Consider the following 16,808-nt stretch of genomic DNA (forward strand, 5'->3'; position numbering starts at 1 on the left):
CCAGAAAACAGTCCCTAGATCTGTGGTCTCAACTTTGGAAAGAAACTGCAGAGAACTATGAAAATGGCAAATGAGCCATCCGAAGAGAAGCCTGCCTAGCATTAAGGGTTTTTTTCCAGTCCATCCAAGATGTACAGAAAAGTGTATTTGAGAACAAATAGCCACATTCGAAAAGGTGACTGTTACTAATAATTTCTGTGAGATGGGGAAAACTAGAAAATCTTTCTACAGTAAATAAAGCCATGGGTCTCATGTCAAATTGGACCAGCAACAGGACAAAAACCACCCCAAAGATGAAAGATGCGAGTATGGGCCCCTCCGTAATGTCTCTGTGTCTCGGAGATGTATGAAGAGCAGTATTGGTGTAAGGAGAAGGTAGAAATGGCTCGCAAGGTTTTGAAAACAATTTGATCTTTTCCCTTCTCAAGAGATTATGTCATCCTGGTGGTGTTCTCAGTCCTGCCCTAGCAACAGTCTGTAATACTCGGTTTCAGTATTGATCACTCATACAAGTACAGTGTAATACTATGTGCAGTAATGAATATGAAAGAACATGTTGTCCTGAGAGTCCCGGGAAAACCGATCTGCTGATGGTTTTTGACACTTTTGTGAGATGTCTGCCCTCATAATGTACTTTGGACATGTGATGCCCTGCTTAACTTCAGATTCAACACACACACACACACACACAAAACTAGTATCTACACTGTTACCATTTTGCTGTGATTTATATTGTTTATATCGTGCCTCTTAGCTGGGCATATTGAAGCCCTTTAGAGGTGGCTGTTTTGTTACTGTGTATTAAGTACCAGGTCCTGAAGTGATGCTGTGTGGTGCTGATTACAAGAGATGTGCTATCTGAACATATTGCCATGAACAGCACAGCAGGCTGTGCCTGCCAGGGGCAGGGGGGCATTGTTGGCACTTTGCTTGCCAGCCCCTGGCCCTGCTTGCCCACAGTGCTCCCCTGGCCTCACCGTGCCAACTGGATGGGTCAGGGGAGATGGAAATGTCTCCAGTGTGAGCTGCAACCAGGCAGTGATGGCAAGAGCTATTGAATCTGCAAAAATAAAGCTGGAGCAAGTGACTTATACTTCATAATAAGATAAATTGATTAAAGAGAGCGCAGTTATAGCAGTGCTGTTTCTTGGAGTTAATTACCCATGAAGACTCCTGGATGTACATTATCATGGTTTACATTAGGCAATCTTGATTTTTTTGGAGACAAGATGTAATCATTCCTTTAGGTTACTGTGACAGATTTATTTGTGATTTAACTCTATTGACAGAGTGATATTTAATCTGGAATCTGTTCAGCCCACATCTTCATGATTAACATTCCTGAAAACTTTATTATTTATTTTTTTTTTTAGCTAATCTCAGTGCTTGGATATTGTTAGGAAAAGATGCCAAAACATGTTAGTAATACTGAGTGTGTATGCATTTTATAGCTGTCTTTTGGAAGAATCCCCAGACAAAGCCAGTTCAGCAGAATACCTTTGCATCTTCAAGAAGTTGAGTTGACAGTGAGGAAACTGCTTTGCAGTCACGGATAAAAAGGACTGAAGAAACTGTGGAATACTTTCCTTTACAAGGGGTGAATGCCCTTGTAATAGTAGTTAGCAATGAACAACTACAACAGAGCTTTAATGTTTCACACAAATATCACTCCAGATATTGACATCAGAAAGATAAAAAATAAACCGTTTTTACTGGAATTTGACCATTTAGTTACAACAGCCTTTCCTTACTCAGTACCAAGTCAAAATTAAAAGCTTTTTTTTTTTTTTTTTTTGGTTATGTGTTCTTTAGCATATCTTTATAAGCTACAGAAGTCCACTGAGTTTGAAACAGTCATTGCCTCTTTCCTGGGGGAGAAAGTGGAGATAGTCTTTCAGCTGCTTGTGGCTTGGGTTTCATTGTGCTTCTAGTGTAATTTTTAAAAGGTTTGCTATTTCTGCTGCAGCAGAGACGTTGGCTGTGGAGTGCAGACAGAGAATACATGCTGTTCTCCTGAATCACCTTAGGTTCAGCTGGTGAAGCTTTAAGTACACCTAAATAGTTTCTTGTGGTTGATACAGGTGGGTGTCATTTGCTCTTACCAGGTTGAAAGAGGGGTTGGATGGCTCTCTGAGGTAGGTGAAACCACTAAACAGAAAAGCTTATTTTGATAGGAAAAGCCAGCATCTGTTTTTTTTTTTTCTTTGGAAGTTAAGCAAGCAGACCATTAGGGACTGAGATAATCAGGCCAATAACTTGTGTACTGTGTTGAGACACACGTGCAGCTCTATGCCAAGATTGTCTGATGGGCGATATTCAGTAATAGTTCTGAGGAGATACCTAACTTAGGAATGTTCATATTTCTGGAAAAAAAAGGTAAAACAAAATAATTGTGGTGACTGTTAGTATATCTGGTTCTGTTTTTGTAGACATGATTTTTTTTATTTTGTAGGCTACCTGTTTTTATTTTGTTGAATCAGACCATGATAGAGCAGAAGGGCCATTTCTGCATCTGCCATCTGTCACATCTCCTCAAAACATATTCCCACAGCTGCCACCATAGATGTTCCTCCACAAAAAGATAATCAAAATTCATGGACTCTCTGCATTCCCATTGGAGAATATAGCTTATTTCATCCAAGGCATCAGATGTGCTTATGGAACTTATGTGGGTGAAACCAAACAATCATTGCTCACCAGAATGAACTCACAAACACTGCTTATTATGGGACTGAATAATCCCATTTCCAGTGGGAGAGCATTGTTCCCAAAACATTTCTGACCGCCATGACTACAAAAATACAACTGTCTGTTGCTCCAGAAGATGGCAATTTCACAAAATAGAATGTTGTGCCCTGTAATATTTGCCTGAAAAACAGAGGAACATGTATACCAGCCAGGGGAACCAAAACATCGATCACTTAGTGCTTCATTTGTGCCAGTCACTTTGAAATTAAATTCTGGTAGCTTTAAGACCTGGTGTAGAAGAGTTCTCAGCTACAGAGCTGAAGTCCTGACAGAATGAAGGAATAGAAGATAGTGGTTAAACAACCTGGGAAACCTCAGCATAGGTGTCTCATTATTGCCTGTGGTATTTCTGTGTTGCATTTTGTACCGTTTACCTTCAAATACAAGTACAGCACAGTCTTCTCAGTACCTGCCCACAGATTATAGTACGATGGGGTTGGGGTACTTACCAATAATGATATAATTACAGAAATACTAAAAGCCAGATCATTGGGATAGGAATTTGAGTTGAACTGTAAATAAGACTGAATGTACAAGAAATGCACAGGCTTCAATAAAAATATCTGTGAGACTGGTCTCTCTCTCCTGCCCTCCAGTCTTCTTTAGCCTATGGACAACTGATGCAGTGAACACAGAGTCGCGGCCAGCAGTAGCTCAGGTGGGAAGAGGTGGTGTGTGCTTGCCCAGAGCTGCAGGCAAGTGAGATGGCAGATAGACAAACTTCCTACCCATGCAGGGAATCAACCCGCCCAGCAGCTGCATTGTTAAACCCATCAGCACTCTTTGTACCTACATTATTTTTTTTTCTTCCATTTCAATTTTTAAGTGGGACTTTAAGAATGATTTCTGCAAATGCTGGATGAGTTTCTTGAAAGCTAAGACAAAATGTTACGTACTGTACTCTGCTGCTTGGATAATGTGACATGTACATGCTCTTTCTAGATTTGTCCCTGAATAGCATATCATGGAGAGGGTAATTAGATCTTTTATTTTTAAGTAACAGGAAAAGTACTATGGAGAGACAAAAATGAAGCTGCAAAACTCTGGAGAATGCATTAGGGATAAATGTTAGCAATTATATACTGAGGAACTTCTAGAGTGTTAAGAATATTTGTAAGGAAGGCCATTTCCCCCTCCTAAAATGCAGTCAGATGGATATCTCCAGCTCACCTACTAGCTCTTTAATTCATTTTTTTGGCTTGCACTAACATGGCCATTGTAAAATATATGAGTCCTGTATGCCAAAGGGAAGCAACATAAAGTACAGCTATGAAAGAGGAAGCTAAACACATTATTTAGAAATATATTTTTTCATTTGCTTGCATAGTATATATAATGCTGATTTTTTTTCTTATTTGGTACTTAGTGGCTTAGCTCATCCCAAGTATATCATAACTTTCATGTCATGTATCTGAGTTCTGTCCAAGCAGGATACCTTTCTTCCAATTTGATAAGTAGATTAACTGGTTATACTGTAATGTTTCAGTTTTTTTCAAGAATCTCCCTAAGAGAGAGGAGAAAAACTAAGCAAAGTTAAGTTAGGCAAGTGTCTACTTATTTTGGTTTGTTTAAGGATGTCCTTAATTAGGCTTGTGGGTTTTTTTTTCTGTTAGACCACAGATGTGGCTTAATTCAAAGTACAGATTACTCGTGTAAAGATTATGGCTTATGCTGTCCAGATGACACTTAACAGGATGAGTGGTCATCTTGGATGGTGGGCAGTTTTGTTTGTATAATTATTTGGATATCTGTTGTAAGCGGAGCATCCAGAAAGATTCCCAAACTCCTGACAAGCATGAGGAATTAGAATAAATGTTCTGAAGAATGAAGCAGGTGTTTCAGTCTCTTCAGATGTTGTTTGGTTGTTTGTTTTTTTTTTAACAGTAGCATCCCCTGGACATATGTATATTCTGTGTTATGCTGTTGGCCTCTGTCCAAGCACGGAGCTCAGCTAGACAGTGAGAAAGCTAAAACATGCTGGTGATGAAAATGAGTAGAGAGTTTGGGTCTCATCAGTGATATTGGCTGAGAGCCACTTTTAGGTCATTATTAATTTAGATGGGTTTTGGCAGGAGTACGTGAAGGAATGGTTGCTTAATGTCCACCGTTTTTCCTAGTTCTGTCAAATTCAGTATGTCTGTGTTTAAATCACTTTGGTGAGAACATATGTGCCCAGCCTGGGAACTGGTCACTCGGGAAGTTCATGACTTATTTCTTTGATGTATAGTTAAAAGCAAACAGACAACCCCCCAAAAAATCTGAAGTTTAGCAGGAATATGTAAACACACTTCAGAATTGTTGAGGCTATTCCTCATTATATCCCAATAGAGTAGATGTGACATTTCCACCACAGGTAGGTAGAGACACCTTAACATAGACATTTAGAGATGCTACTGGAGATGACCCATGGTGTTTGAGACATCCCCATGGGGCTGTCGGATATGATGCAGGATGTATGGGATATACAGGCCCATCTGCAGTGGTAGCTTGGAGGCCAGGCAGCCTGGTATGGGCAAAGGCAAGGAAATGAGTCAACACTGTTTATTTGATAGAAGAGTATCTAGTTTTTTGTGGTGAAGGGTGGTGTGTGGAATATTTAGTTGTGTTACCATCACCATATTTCTTGAGAATATGTCACGGAGACCTGTATTCCCTGGACCCATAAGGCAGTAGTAGGGTATTGCTTCATAAATACCTAGAAAAGTTACTAGCTGTTGACATTCAAAGTACAACGTTAATACGTTAGAGTTGATGCTCCTTGTGAAATATGTCTGACACCTTGCAGTCTAATTTGGATTTTGATGCAGAGGAAGTCAATCCTGGAGCTGGGCTAGGGACTGTGTCCTGTTACTGATGGTATTTCTATTCCACGAAGGTTAGAATTGAGCAGCATCACCAGATTAGTGCTGTGTATCGTACGGTTGAGTCAGGTGCTATCACTGTGACATGTTTTTCCTGTTACTTCTGAAGTATTTAGTGTCGTTTGGCCTTATGTAAAGTACTTAAATGTCAAAAATTTCTGTGACTAAGAGGTCTTGTCCTCGTGTCACGTTGCCCCCGACTATGACAGCTGCAGAGTCTACAGGGCTGTGTGCTGTAATGAGGCAAGAGAATTGGAGAGAAGTAAATAATTGTTATGCTAGGTAGGTACATTAATTTTTTGGTGTTTCTTTGAGCAGTATAGGCAACTGGCATTTCAATCACTTTGCATAAGACATTTTGTGGCTGTCAGCCCCCCGATGAAGAGGAGTTGTAACACAGTATGATAAAATGTCATACCCTAAGGACAGAAAGAACCCGAGCATATACAGAAATGACCTTATGGATAAAGGAGGGATCAAATTCTAAGAGCAAGTTGCTTGTGTACACTGGTAGTTAAAAACTGCACTTTTCCTATACTCTCTTGTGCTTGAGTCCATGAGTGCTCTGGAATTGAGAATTTTATTCTGAAGAAATAACATTTTTTTGAGTGCATTTGGTTCACACAAAAGCTGGGGGCTGAAAGCAGTAATTTAGGGCACGCATAGTTCACACAGCACTGAACCTCTAGTTTCTCATGCTGTGCCAGTTACCTCTGTTTTACTACTAATACATTTCAATTCTGCTTAGCAATAGCACTGCATTTTTTCAATTTTTTCTATGATTTTAATATAAAACAGCATCGTAGCTCTGGTCTATGGTTAGATAGAATTGAGTCCACTATCTTCGTGTTCCACATCACCTTAGTTGGAACGTGAGCCCATCTCCAAAGGCGTATTTAATGATGTTCTTCAGCTGGCTGCATAAACTTGCTTCCCAAACCAAATCTAATTAGAATTTAGACATCAGGTGGCCTAAAAACTGCAATCTAAAAATTCTCCTGAATAACTTGCAGGTATGAGTTAAAATACAGCAGCATCAGGTCCATCACCACCATGCGGTGAGGTGGGCTAGTGAGGGGATTCTGAGCCTGTCCTAGGGGTTACATAGTCTTGCCTTTGTCAGAAGCATGGCCTGGTGTTTTAATTTTCTGGGAAAACATGAGAGAACTGGGAACTGAAACTACTAGTAAAAGGAATATTAAAAAACATAGGTGGTGGGGATGGATGGGTGGGGGAGAACAGCTCGGGATGCTTGTAGCTTCCAGTAGGTTGCCAAGACACAATTTTAAAGGTACCAGTCTGATACTATCCCTTGAATGCGGCCATGTGCGATGCCAGGGATGTATGTCTGAGCAAAATAACTGGTCTGGCAAATGCTTACACAGCTGATGAGGGGTACAGATGTGTAGGGTAAAACAGGAACCTGTATAGTGGCTCTTTGCTCCCCTGGACAGAGCACGCTCCAGAACCTGAGCAGCCTGCCTTTAGTAAAGCTTTGGAGAAGGACAAAGCTGCCCCAGGGTGTACACTGGTGCTGCTTACCATGTTTTTATAACTTGTTTACTACAGATAAAAATATTGTAGCAGCTGAAATGTTTCAGCGTTGCAGATTTCATTATTTTCAGATCTGAAGTGCAGTGTGTCTGATCCTAATTGCACAATTTAAATACTAATAATAATTCAGCTGGGTGAATCCTCTGTGTATTACAGATAATAATCCTTGTTTTAGAAAATATACATAATGGGTCCACATTAGTCATCTGTGTAATTCACTGAAGCCGAGACAAATGTAATAAAATGACCCCTGGGTAAAGAGATCTTTTTGTTTTGTTTCTGGAGGGGGAAAGTTTTCCTTCACTCCTGGGTGAGCTGATTGTTTTCTGCCTTCGTTATATTCCTATTTTCCACTGCACTGCAAAACATGAATAAGCCTGTGGCTGCTTTTCTCTGAGGTTTACCCCCATATTTCTCTGTTGTCTTTTTTTTTTTTGTTTGTTTCTGTGCTCACCAAGTCTGAGCTTGCTTGCCAATGACTGGAATTCTGGACTGAGCAGTAGCAATTAGACTAATTTAAGTTAATTCTTCTAAAATGTTTTGCTTTGGAGTTATATTTATCAGCAGTCTATCTTCTCTTTGCTATACTTTCCAACTCTTAAACTCCCTACAAAACAGAGATTTGCAGAGAAACAATCTATTTCCTTTGCAGTTATAATGAGATCTTCAAAACGTGCCTCCTTTAATTACCTATAGAACTTATTTGCTATTGTAATAGCGGTTTGGTTGAAGTACAGGAGCAAAAATATAAAAATCTTATAAAGTACAAGGCCATAGTTCACCTCGGACTATTATCTGGGTGAGCTGTTCTGTCTACCTCATGCATATCTGAGGAAAAATAAGTATAATTTGGGATTCTGTGCCAGCAGCTGTCTTCCTCCCCGTCCTCAGCCCTACTCTCAGAGCTTGGGCTCATGGAATGCTCTAGCGTTCCTAGTACTGAATCACCAAAATGGTGGAAAGAAATCTTAAAGACTAAAAAATGATGGTAGCTTTTAATGAAAGTGGATCAGCCTTTACCATAAAGCTCTAAAGCCTGTCAGTATAAGGACACTGAGAGTTAGAGCACAAGAACTGGAGAGCGGGGATCTACATACATTCGTGAAAGGGTAGCGGTGGTACAACCTGGTGCCTGGCAGCTGGTGTGACTGGAGATGTGCGTGTCGCAGGGGAAATACCCCCCGACGCCGCATGGAAATCGTGCAGCAGTGGCGACTGGCAGGCAGGTTGCACTTGCCTGGGCTCTAATCTGTAGCAGCTCTCCAAGTCCCACTCTGCAACTATCTGCGTGCTGCTTTTTACTGTGTCGTTTCAGGGGAATCGGGGTGGTAAGCAGACATGTTGCTGACATGACTGAAACAGCCACTGTATTGGTGCTACGTTTGAGCAAGCATAGAAAAGAGAGAATACAAGCAGCTGACGTTGCCCTTTAAAAAAGCTTTTCTGTCTAAATTTAGAAAATTCTTTGCCAAGTCTCCCAGGGATCTATCCAGAGACAGTAAAAGTGCTCATAAATAACTCTGCACCCTAGTAACAATACAGAACACAGCCCGGATTGCTGGGATTTCAGCATCCCCTGGCCAGCTGGGTACTCTGCAGCTGTCAGGGCTCTGCAGCTTCCCTGCATTGCTGGCTGCCTATAATTAAGGAAAAATTAGCAGAAAAGATTTTTATTGTGTTTTTGGAACCGGTTTTAACTCTTAGTAGTGTGACATTTCTCATGCTGCAGACTCCTCTATTGATGGCAACTGAACAAGAAATCTGTGCTGGCAGCAGCAGCAGCAGCTTTTTGACAGCCCAAAGCCACATTGCTCTCTCACTGGGCTCTGGAGCCTAAACAGTGCCTAAAGTACTTGGCCCCATAATGCTTCCTTTTGTTTATTTATTTTTTTCCTTCTCCCATTTTTGCCGCAGGTAGGGGAATTCAGAGCCCATGCTGCGGAGTGGACAGCCAACGTCACAGCAGAGTTCAAAGAAACTCGAAGGCGCCTGAGTGTGGAGATCTACGACAAGTTCCAGCGGGCTACCTCTATCAAAAGGAAGCTCTCTGCAGAACTCGCCGTCAACCACAACCAAGACCTGACTCCCTGCAAGAGAACCCTGTCAGTCAACCATCTCACCAGTGAGAAGGACATCTTGCCAGCTCTGACAAAGACGGACAGCATTTACATGAATGGTTTGACACCACACTGTGCAGCAGAAGAGATAGCCGTTATTGAGAACATTAAGTAGCCGTGACTTTGGATCCCAGTCTTTGAGAAGCTCTTGGCTTAGACTAGCCATACACCTTTTTTTCTCCACCCTGTTGATGATCAATGCTAATAGCATTTTATGTGTGTGCATGAGTTCCACAGAAACTACAGTCCAGAGTTACCATCGCATCTCTTCAGACACAAAGATGAATGGCACTCCTGTTATCGAAAGATGCTGGAACAAGCAATGTCTTCTGCCTTTATCTGCCCAGACTGTTTTTCACTTCTCCTAACGTGCCATATGGCCTCAAGAGTGAATCACACTTGTTTATGGTAACAATGTAGCTTTGAGGGATCAGTCCTTAAAATTTCAGGGTCTACCTTACTGAGCCTAGGAATGGACCATTTCTGGACTACAACACATTTGTAAATGGCAAGAAATTATTATGCAGCCTTTTACCTAAGAAATTTTTGTCAGTGCCTTATCTTTTGAAGAACCAGAACCTCTACAGTTCCTGTATGGTTTTTGTTTGGTTGATTTCTTTGTTGTTTTGGTTTTGGGGTTTTTTTTTGCATGAGAAGTGTATTTCATTTGAGCTTTCATTCTTCTTGATACGATGGCGTTTTAAAGGTGTCTGTCATGAAGATACCAACCAGCATGAATGAATGCCAAAACTCAACAATCATCAAATGATGTTCTTAGCTCTAAATTTAAAGGCACTGCAGTTTCAAAAGTTGCAAACATGTCCCCCAGAAGCATTTTATTTTACTCAGGTCCAGCTGATACTCGTTCACACTGACTTGCAGAATTTGAAGACCCTTTTTGGGTCTTTTTTTTTCAAGCAGTGTTCAGCAGTTGTTTTTCTCTGCGTCAGATGTACCAAAAAATCTGCAGCTTATTGATCACTAAATTACTTGGTAGATGACAAGAGCAAATGAAACGTACTATTTTAAGCAGAGGCAGTAGAGGCTTTTAATTGCTGTATTCTAATAACCACATCCAGAAAACAATGCAGAAAAATACAGCGATTTTTAATAAACATAAAACTTCTGCCAGCTATTTGCTCTATGGAAAGGATTCTTAACTTAAGTCACATCACACCAGATGCCATATGATTTTTTACCCAGGAATCCTGCTGGAGTGCTTACCTGAATGTTACACTGTACAGTGGCTGCCTGTGCCGGAGCTGTGACTAACGTGGGAATGCAATTGAAACTGGTATCACTGTGACTTTCTACATTTCAAATAGAGATGGCTCTGAATATAAGTACAGGCATGAAGAAGAGCTGATAAATAGCACAATCTGAATACTGATGATTGTTCAGACAGGATAGGCTGATGAGAAGCAGATCTAAACCAGACTATGGGTTTTCTTTATTGGTTTTAAGAAAACACATTTATTTTGTATCTTCTGTTTTGCTTATAGGTGTATGTGAGATTCGGAAGAAATGCAGGACGGAATGGATAATTTTGCATTTTTTTCTTATGTTAGTCTATTGTAACCTGGCTGTACATAAAATGAATAGAACAGGCCTTAAAGAATAATTTAGGCTCTGTGTAAATTTAGGAATGGGACTTTGCTGATTGGGCATGATTCAAGTGGCAAATCTTACAGCATCTCTGACCATTAGATAACATGCAAGATATGAATGTTAATGTTTTTCAGATGCTTAGCTTGTTTTCTAATAAATATAAGTTAATATGTAAATTCAGTCAATTCAGTGTAAATATCAGTCAATTAACATTTACAGAGAGTACGCTTTTAAAACTAAGGAAGTTCCATGACACAGCACCGAGCAATGCTCTTATAACAAAGACCCTTGTCTCCCCAGCACAGTGTTCTGAATGTCCACATGGCAAGGGTTCGTCTTGCCATGTATAAACTGTGAATTGTAATGAAAAATAAAGTTTTTAATTAAAAGAAAATTTTCTGAATCTCCTGCTTGCTACAATTGGAATGCTAAGAAATAATTTGTGATACTGATTTTTGTGCATTTGTTGGTTACAGAGGATAGCAGCTTGCCACCTGCTTTAATTTAAGCTGGTTTAGCAATAAAGGCTTGACTCAGTACAGATATTCTTTTTTTTCCTTGATATCAAAAATAATGCTCTTTGGTTGCTGTACCTTAAGTTGTGTTTCTTGCTATTTCGTTTCAAAACCTCGGCAGGCTGCAGTTTCTCCTGTCGTGTTCTACAGAGCTGATGGTGATGGCTCCATCTTTGCACTCAGGGAGGTGCGGGGAGCTCCAACCTGCTGTCCTGCCGGTTCTGCTGTGGTTGCTGGTAACCTTCTGCAGAAGGGTGTGAACAAGCAGCTCCAAGGCCAGTAGCCTTTCACGTTGGAGCAGTCACTTCTGCAGTGGATATATTACAATGGCCTCTTTTAATTAGGTCTTGGCCAAGGGAACGATAGCCTGCAACCACGTGGTGGTAAGTGAAGAGGATCCTTTCCTTACATCGTTCCAATCTGATTTGCATACGATGGGTCTCAGTGGCTTTTGCTTCTCCTGTTTAGAAAGGGACTGGTAACATTTAATAATTGTCTTTGATGCTCAGAAATGTGTGATATCTTTAGGTTAAATCCTTGGATCATTCTAACCAGTTTGTTTCCATTTATGAACCTATAGAAGTGAATGTCTGTGTGATTTCTTTCCTTTTAAAGAATTTTTGGGGCATCTCAGGACCTGCTAGAAATAGTAGGTTGCTTTGAGATCCTGTGACAAGTCTTCAGATATTAGCATTTCATAATGTTTCATAAATTCATTCAGCATTTATTTACCTTGGCTACTGTTCTAAATTATCCTGCCTTATCGAACTAGACTTACATGTTTGGAACAAAGCATTAACCAATGAAATCCTTTATTTGTAAGTTCAATAACTTGAAAAAGAAGAAAAGATGCAATAATCCAGATAGTATAAGTAGGTAGAGTCATTACAATCCAAATGTGTCTAGTACCATTAATGTTATTGGAAATTATTTTTTTTCCCCTTTCCACATAGAGTGATAGATTGCAAATACTGAGGATGGTGAAGTGAATTTATAAAATTTGATGAAATCTATAGAGGCTTTTCCTTTCTGTAAGAGCAGACTTTTGTATTAACCTGTCTGTCTTGTCTCAGGAAATTTTGCGTAGCTCACTTTTCTTTTCCACGTATGGAGTGATGAAAGTGTGAATTAGCACTTAATGAAAATCCATTTGTAACCTCCTTTCATGCATGCATGGGGACGTTTCCAGACCATGCGAATACTTGCTACTTAAGCAAGTTTGTGAAAATGGTATTTCGGTTTCGTAGAGGGTTGCTTTCTTTTGCACTGCCAATCAAATACCATTAAAAAAAAAAAAAAAGACATTGGCAAAACATTTTGGATGAGAGACAAGTTCATAGCACATCAGAATCTGTAAAGGCACATGTGACACCTAACAAAATAGTTTAACATTTCCACTAACACTGAGAAATACATTAATAAAAATGATCTGAAATAAAGCAGCAGCTAGAAGTAATCTGTATTCTCTACTGCTGCCTGTGATAATCTTGCCTTTTTTTGCATTCTCTAGTGTGTTACATCTGGTAAAGTGTCTATGTTGGTCAAAGCCTCAGTTTTTGGATAGCCCTGCATGAGAGGCAGGGAGATGGAGCTGCAGAGAACTTGTTCCGTGCCCCATTCTTGCTTGAGCACCAGCGCAAGAGCTTGCTTTGGCATCCACTCTGTGTTTTGTAGCTCCAGGCTGTCTTGTCCTCCTTTTTCTGGTATTTAGGCAGCCTTGAGGTGCTGCTGTCTGAGCTGCAAACAGCCTGGAAGGATCAAACCCAGAAGCCTGCCGAATCTCATGAACGTTATAGCTGTGTCTTCCTCTTCCTGACACTTTTTTTGATACCCTCCAGCTTTCCTTCTCTTGTAACATAGGAGCCCACAGAAGTGCTGGACCTCTAAAGGGATCACCCTTGAACTGGAACAGACCTTTCTTGGGTCACTGAGCAGAACATAAGACCAAGATGGCAGATGGGAGAAAATCTGGTCTGTATGTTTGTTTGGAGTTCTCGCTTCTCCAGCGTTATTTCTATGCCAATGACCTCTAAATAGGTACACAACATGCCCTGTGGAAGAAATGGAAGGCTGCTCTACTCTACTCAACCCTACATGCACATCACAAGCCTATATATGTATATAGATTTATTTCCTGGGAAGGAAATTTTCCTGTCAGGGAAACTAAATATAGTGTCGAAATACAGCAGTAATATTTCTAATTGCTGTCATACAGTTATGTGGTAATTACCTTTCCTTTCCTACGTTGCACTACTGTTTGAAAGGAAAAGATTTTATATATTGAGAAACATACCTTTTACATGAATTCGTCAGAGTTAAAGTAATTATTTTGTCATAAACACACAAATAAGATTTTTGTTTGTGTTGCCCTGCAGTTTTAAATGAACAATATAACCTTACTGTGAATAAATTTGGGAAAAATAAAGATGATGTTGATTTACTGTTATTAGAAATAAAAAGCTGTTGAGCTACACAGCGATATTAAAAATGCTAACTCTTGCATTTGAGCAAGCATTCTCTGCTTTGCCAAATTATTGTTACAATTGTAAAGAGCTTGTGTGAGAATCAGTTGGAACAGGTTTATTACACTTGGAAAATTTGAAGATTTCAGTTTTAGGCCATTGCTTATCATGCTTTCACAAACTTTCAGAGTAATATGTTGAATAAGTTTATAAACAGGTAATGTACCTGTTGTGTAACAACACCATTTTACCCTTTATACATACAACAGCTGATGCAGTAGCTTACACAGCTTTTTATTCTGGGCCCAGTTGTATTTGTGCCTTCACTACGTAGTGACACTGTTATATCATCTTAAATTGACTAAAAAACCCACCTTGGTACATTGACTATTGTTTCATGTAAACTTAGCGATTTGAAACTATAGCTAAATTTAAAATCAGTATTTTAGAAAACCAATGGATTTCACAGCTTTTTATGAGTTACAGCAGTTTACACTGGTGATGTAATAAACAATATATTATTTTTTGCCTGTTTTAGTTATTTCTGAATGTTTAGCTGTTTTTCCAGTCTAGTTGCTAATAGAGAAAGCAACTAATTTCTCTGTGGTTTGTAATTAGTACACTATGGCCAAGCTGCTGGTATTATAATTCTTTGTGACTAAAACTGGGATAATATGTTGTGTTCTGTCTCCACTGTTACTAATTGTTATTAGTAGTGTTCATTAAATGCTCTGGGTGCACTGTTTTTTCTGGCAATGTCACAAGAGTGTTCATATAGACATCTTTAGTCTGACTTTGGCAAATGAATATTCCCAGTGAGAAACTCTTTTAGAAGGATTTACTTTATTAACTGAATTGTTAATTCTAGCTAATTCTACAAGACTAATTATATGCAGCCAGATCTTTGTCCTCCAGAGAAAGGCATGTAATATGCATATAATAGAGATCCTGATAGGAATGTACTAATTGTTGTTAGTAATAAATAACAATATTATATTCTCCAGAATGTGAACAACAGCCTGAAATGATTTTTTAAATCATAGTTTAGTGATGGGTCCTTTTTTTTTTTTTCCTTGCACTATTTATTTGGTCCTTCAAATTAAACAGGGAGGCCTGAAAAATGTTGCTGACTTTCACAGTAAGTGTATTTTAGTCCTGTTTGGCTCAGGGGAAACACAGACTTAACTTTGCTAGATGACTAGAAATACGAATCTATTTGATAAAAACTTCTCTCATGGGAATGTGGGAGAATACATTGCTATACTGTCCTGATTTTATATCAGGCACAAAACTGCTCCTGTTTTGTGTGGATTTTGCATTTTCCTCAAAGATGATTCAGTATTCATGCACTCAAGCATGCTAGAGTGGTGGAAAGCCATTCCTGAAGTTTTTTTCCAAGATCATGCTTTTTTATCCGAAGCGTTCCTATGCTTTCTGCCATGCACAAGTTTCCTGACAGCGGAGTGCTGAGCCCAGTAGGGCGATACGGAAGGCAATAGTCTGAAAGGGGCAAATCTAGGATGTGCCCACATGAGGTAGAGTGCATCCCTGCAGGGGACAGTTCCTGATCTAAGTCCACTAGATCTGGTGGTAAACGTGGTGAAGAAAGGTTCCACTTTAACTAGCACACCCATACTTGGCATACCTTTCTCTGTAACGTATACAGCATCTAGAATAATTTGCCACCTTTGCTTGTTCTGTAGCAGAAGAGAGGGAATTGTACAGATGTAAAGGCACTGTGTTGCGCATCTGGGCAGAATAATAGCCCAAGAGTTGCAGTCTAGGCCCTTTGGAACTACAGAGTGAAGTCACAAAGTCTGAATGCTTTTTTAATAGAGAATGCCTTAGTGGTTTATAGCAAAAAGGAGGATAAAATATTAGGCTCCAATGTGAAAAGTGAAAGTGGGAGTAACGTGTCATGTACTATTGTGTGCTTTATAAAGTGGAGGTGGCACAGGCACAAAGACCTTTTCATCTCTCTGTGTCCTTAGAGACTGCCAGAAGAACATCAGAGTGCAGCCTGCGTTGTATCGGTGCACGCTTGTTCCTTTGCAGTGCTTTTGCCAGCTCTGAATGTGCCCCAGCCACAGAGGTATTACATTTTTCTGGGTGCCGGTTGATGAATGAATGATGGGATAGCTTGAAAAGGAGGAAACTTTTCCTCTTGCTCATACTGCACAACTGGAGTAAGGAGAGATGGATTTGGTCTTTGTAGGACAGGAATGGCCTTTGGGAACAGGAGCTCCACAGCTACATGCTAGATGAAATTTTCTTTTTCCAATATGAAGCCCTTAAAAAGAGTTTTACATAGAGAAAGGGTTTTGAAAAAGTGGGTTCCTATTTGCTGTCAAGATCAGAGCAGAGGCTGTGGTTTTGTTTTATCACTGCAGCTGCCTGCTGCTTTTGAGCTTGACCTGCCTTTTATTGAGCAAGACTTTAGTACAAAATTAGCCACTAGAAGTGGTTTCTACTAGCGGAGGCTGAAAATATGAGAAATCAGTTCCTTGAAAACTAGTAAAGAGAAAATTCCTCTAAATTCTTGCTACTGGTTGGTGATCATGGAAATCAGGTTTAGAACTGAAATTAATTTTTATTGTCAGTACAGAAGGGCTGCGTTTGCACATCAGCTTAGCTCTGCTAGTCTCAATAAAGTTGCTCCCTCCATATTTACTGTCCTTTAACAAAGTCTGCTGCTCTGAGAGTAAAGGATTACAGCAGAGATTACGTAGAGCCCTTGACTACAGGCCATACCATAAACCTTTCTTCCTTCTTATTACAAATCCTAAAGCCAGTTACTCCATACAGGTAAACAGAATGCAGAAATGCATAACTAGCTACAAAGCTAATTCGGGACGTCTTCCTTGCATTCCTTGTTTGTTTTGTTTGTTTCTGTTTATGTAGGTAGGATGTAGTTAAATGACTTCATACAATTTAATGGACTTT

General features: G+C 39.8%; 1 protein-coding gene across 1 annotated transcript in view; it reads left to right on the forward strand.

Moving 5' to 3' along the window:
• The window catches only part of KCNK2 (potassium two pore domain channel subfamily K member 2), a 183,577-nt gene extending 171,441 nt beyond the window's left edge, over window positions 1-12,136 (forward strand). The window contains exon 10 of the mRNA XM_080408486.1: window positions 9,078-12,136. Within this exon, the coding sequence (XP_080264612.1) occupies window positions 9,078-9,395 (318 nt within the window). The 3' untranslated portion in view covers window positions 9,396-12,136. The remainder of the gene's footprint in view (window positions 1-9,077) is intronic.
• The last annotated feature ends 4,672 nt before the right edge of the window (window positions 12,137-16,808 follow it).

This window comes from Falco punctatus (genome assembly GCF_963210335.1).
Source record: "Falco punctatus genome assembly, chromosome: 12".
In the NCBI taxonomy this organism is placed as follows: Eukaryota; Metazoa; Chordata; class Aves; order Falconiformes; family Falconidae; genus Falco; species Falco punctatus.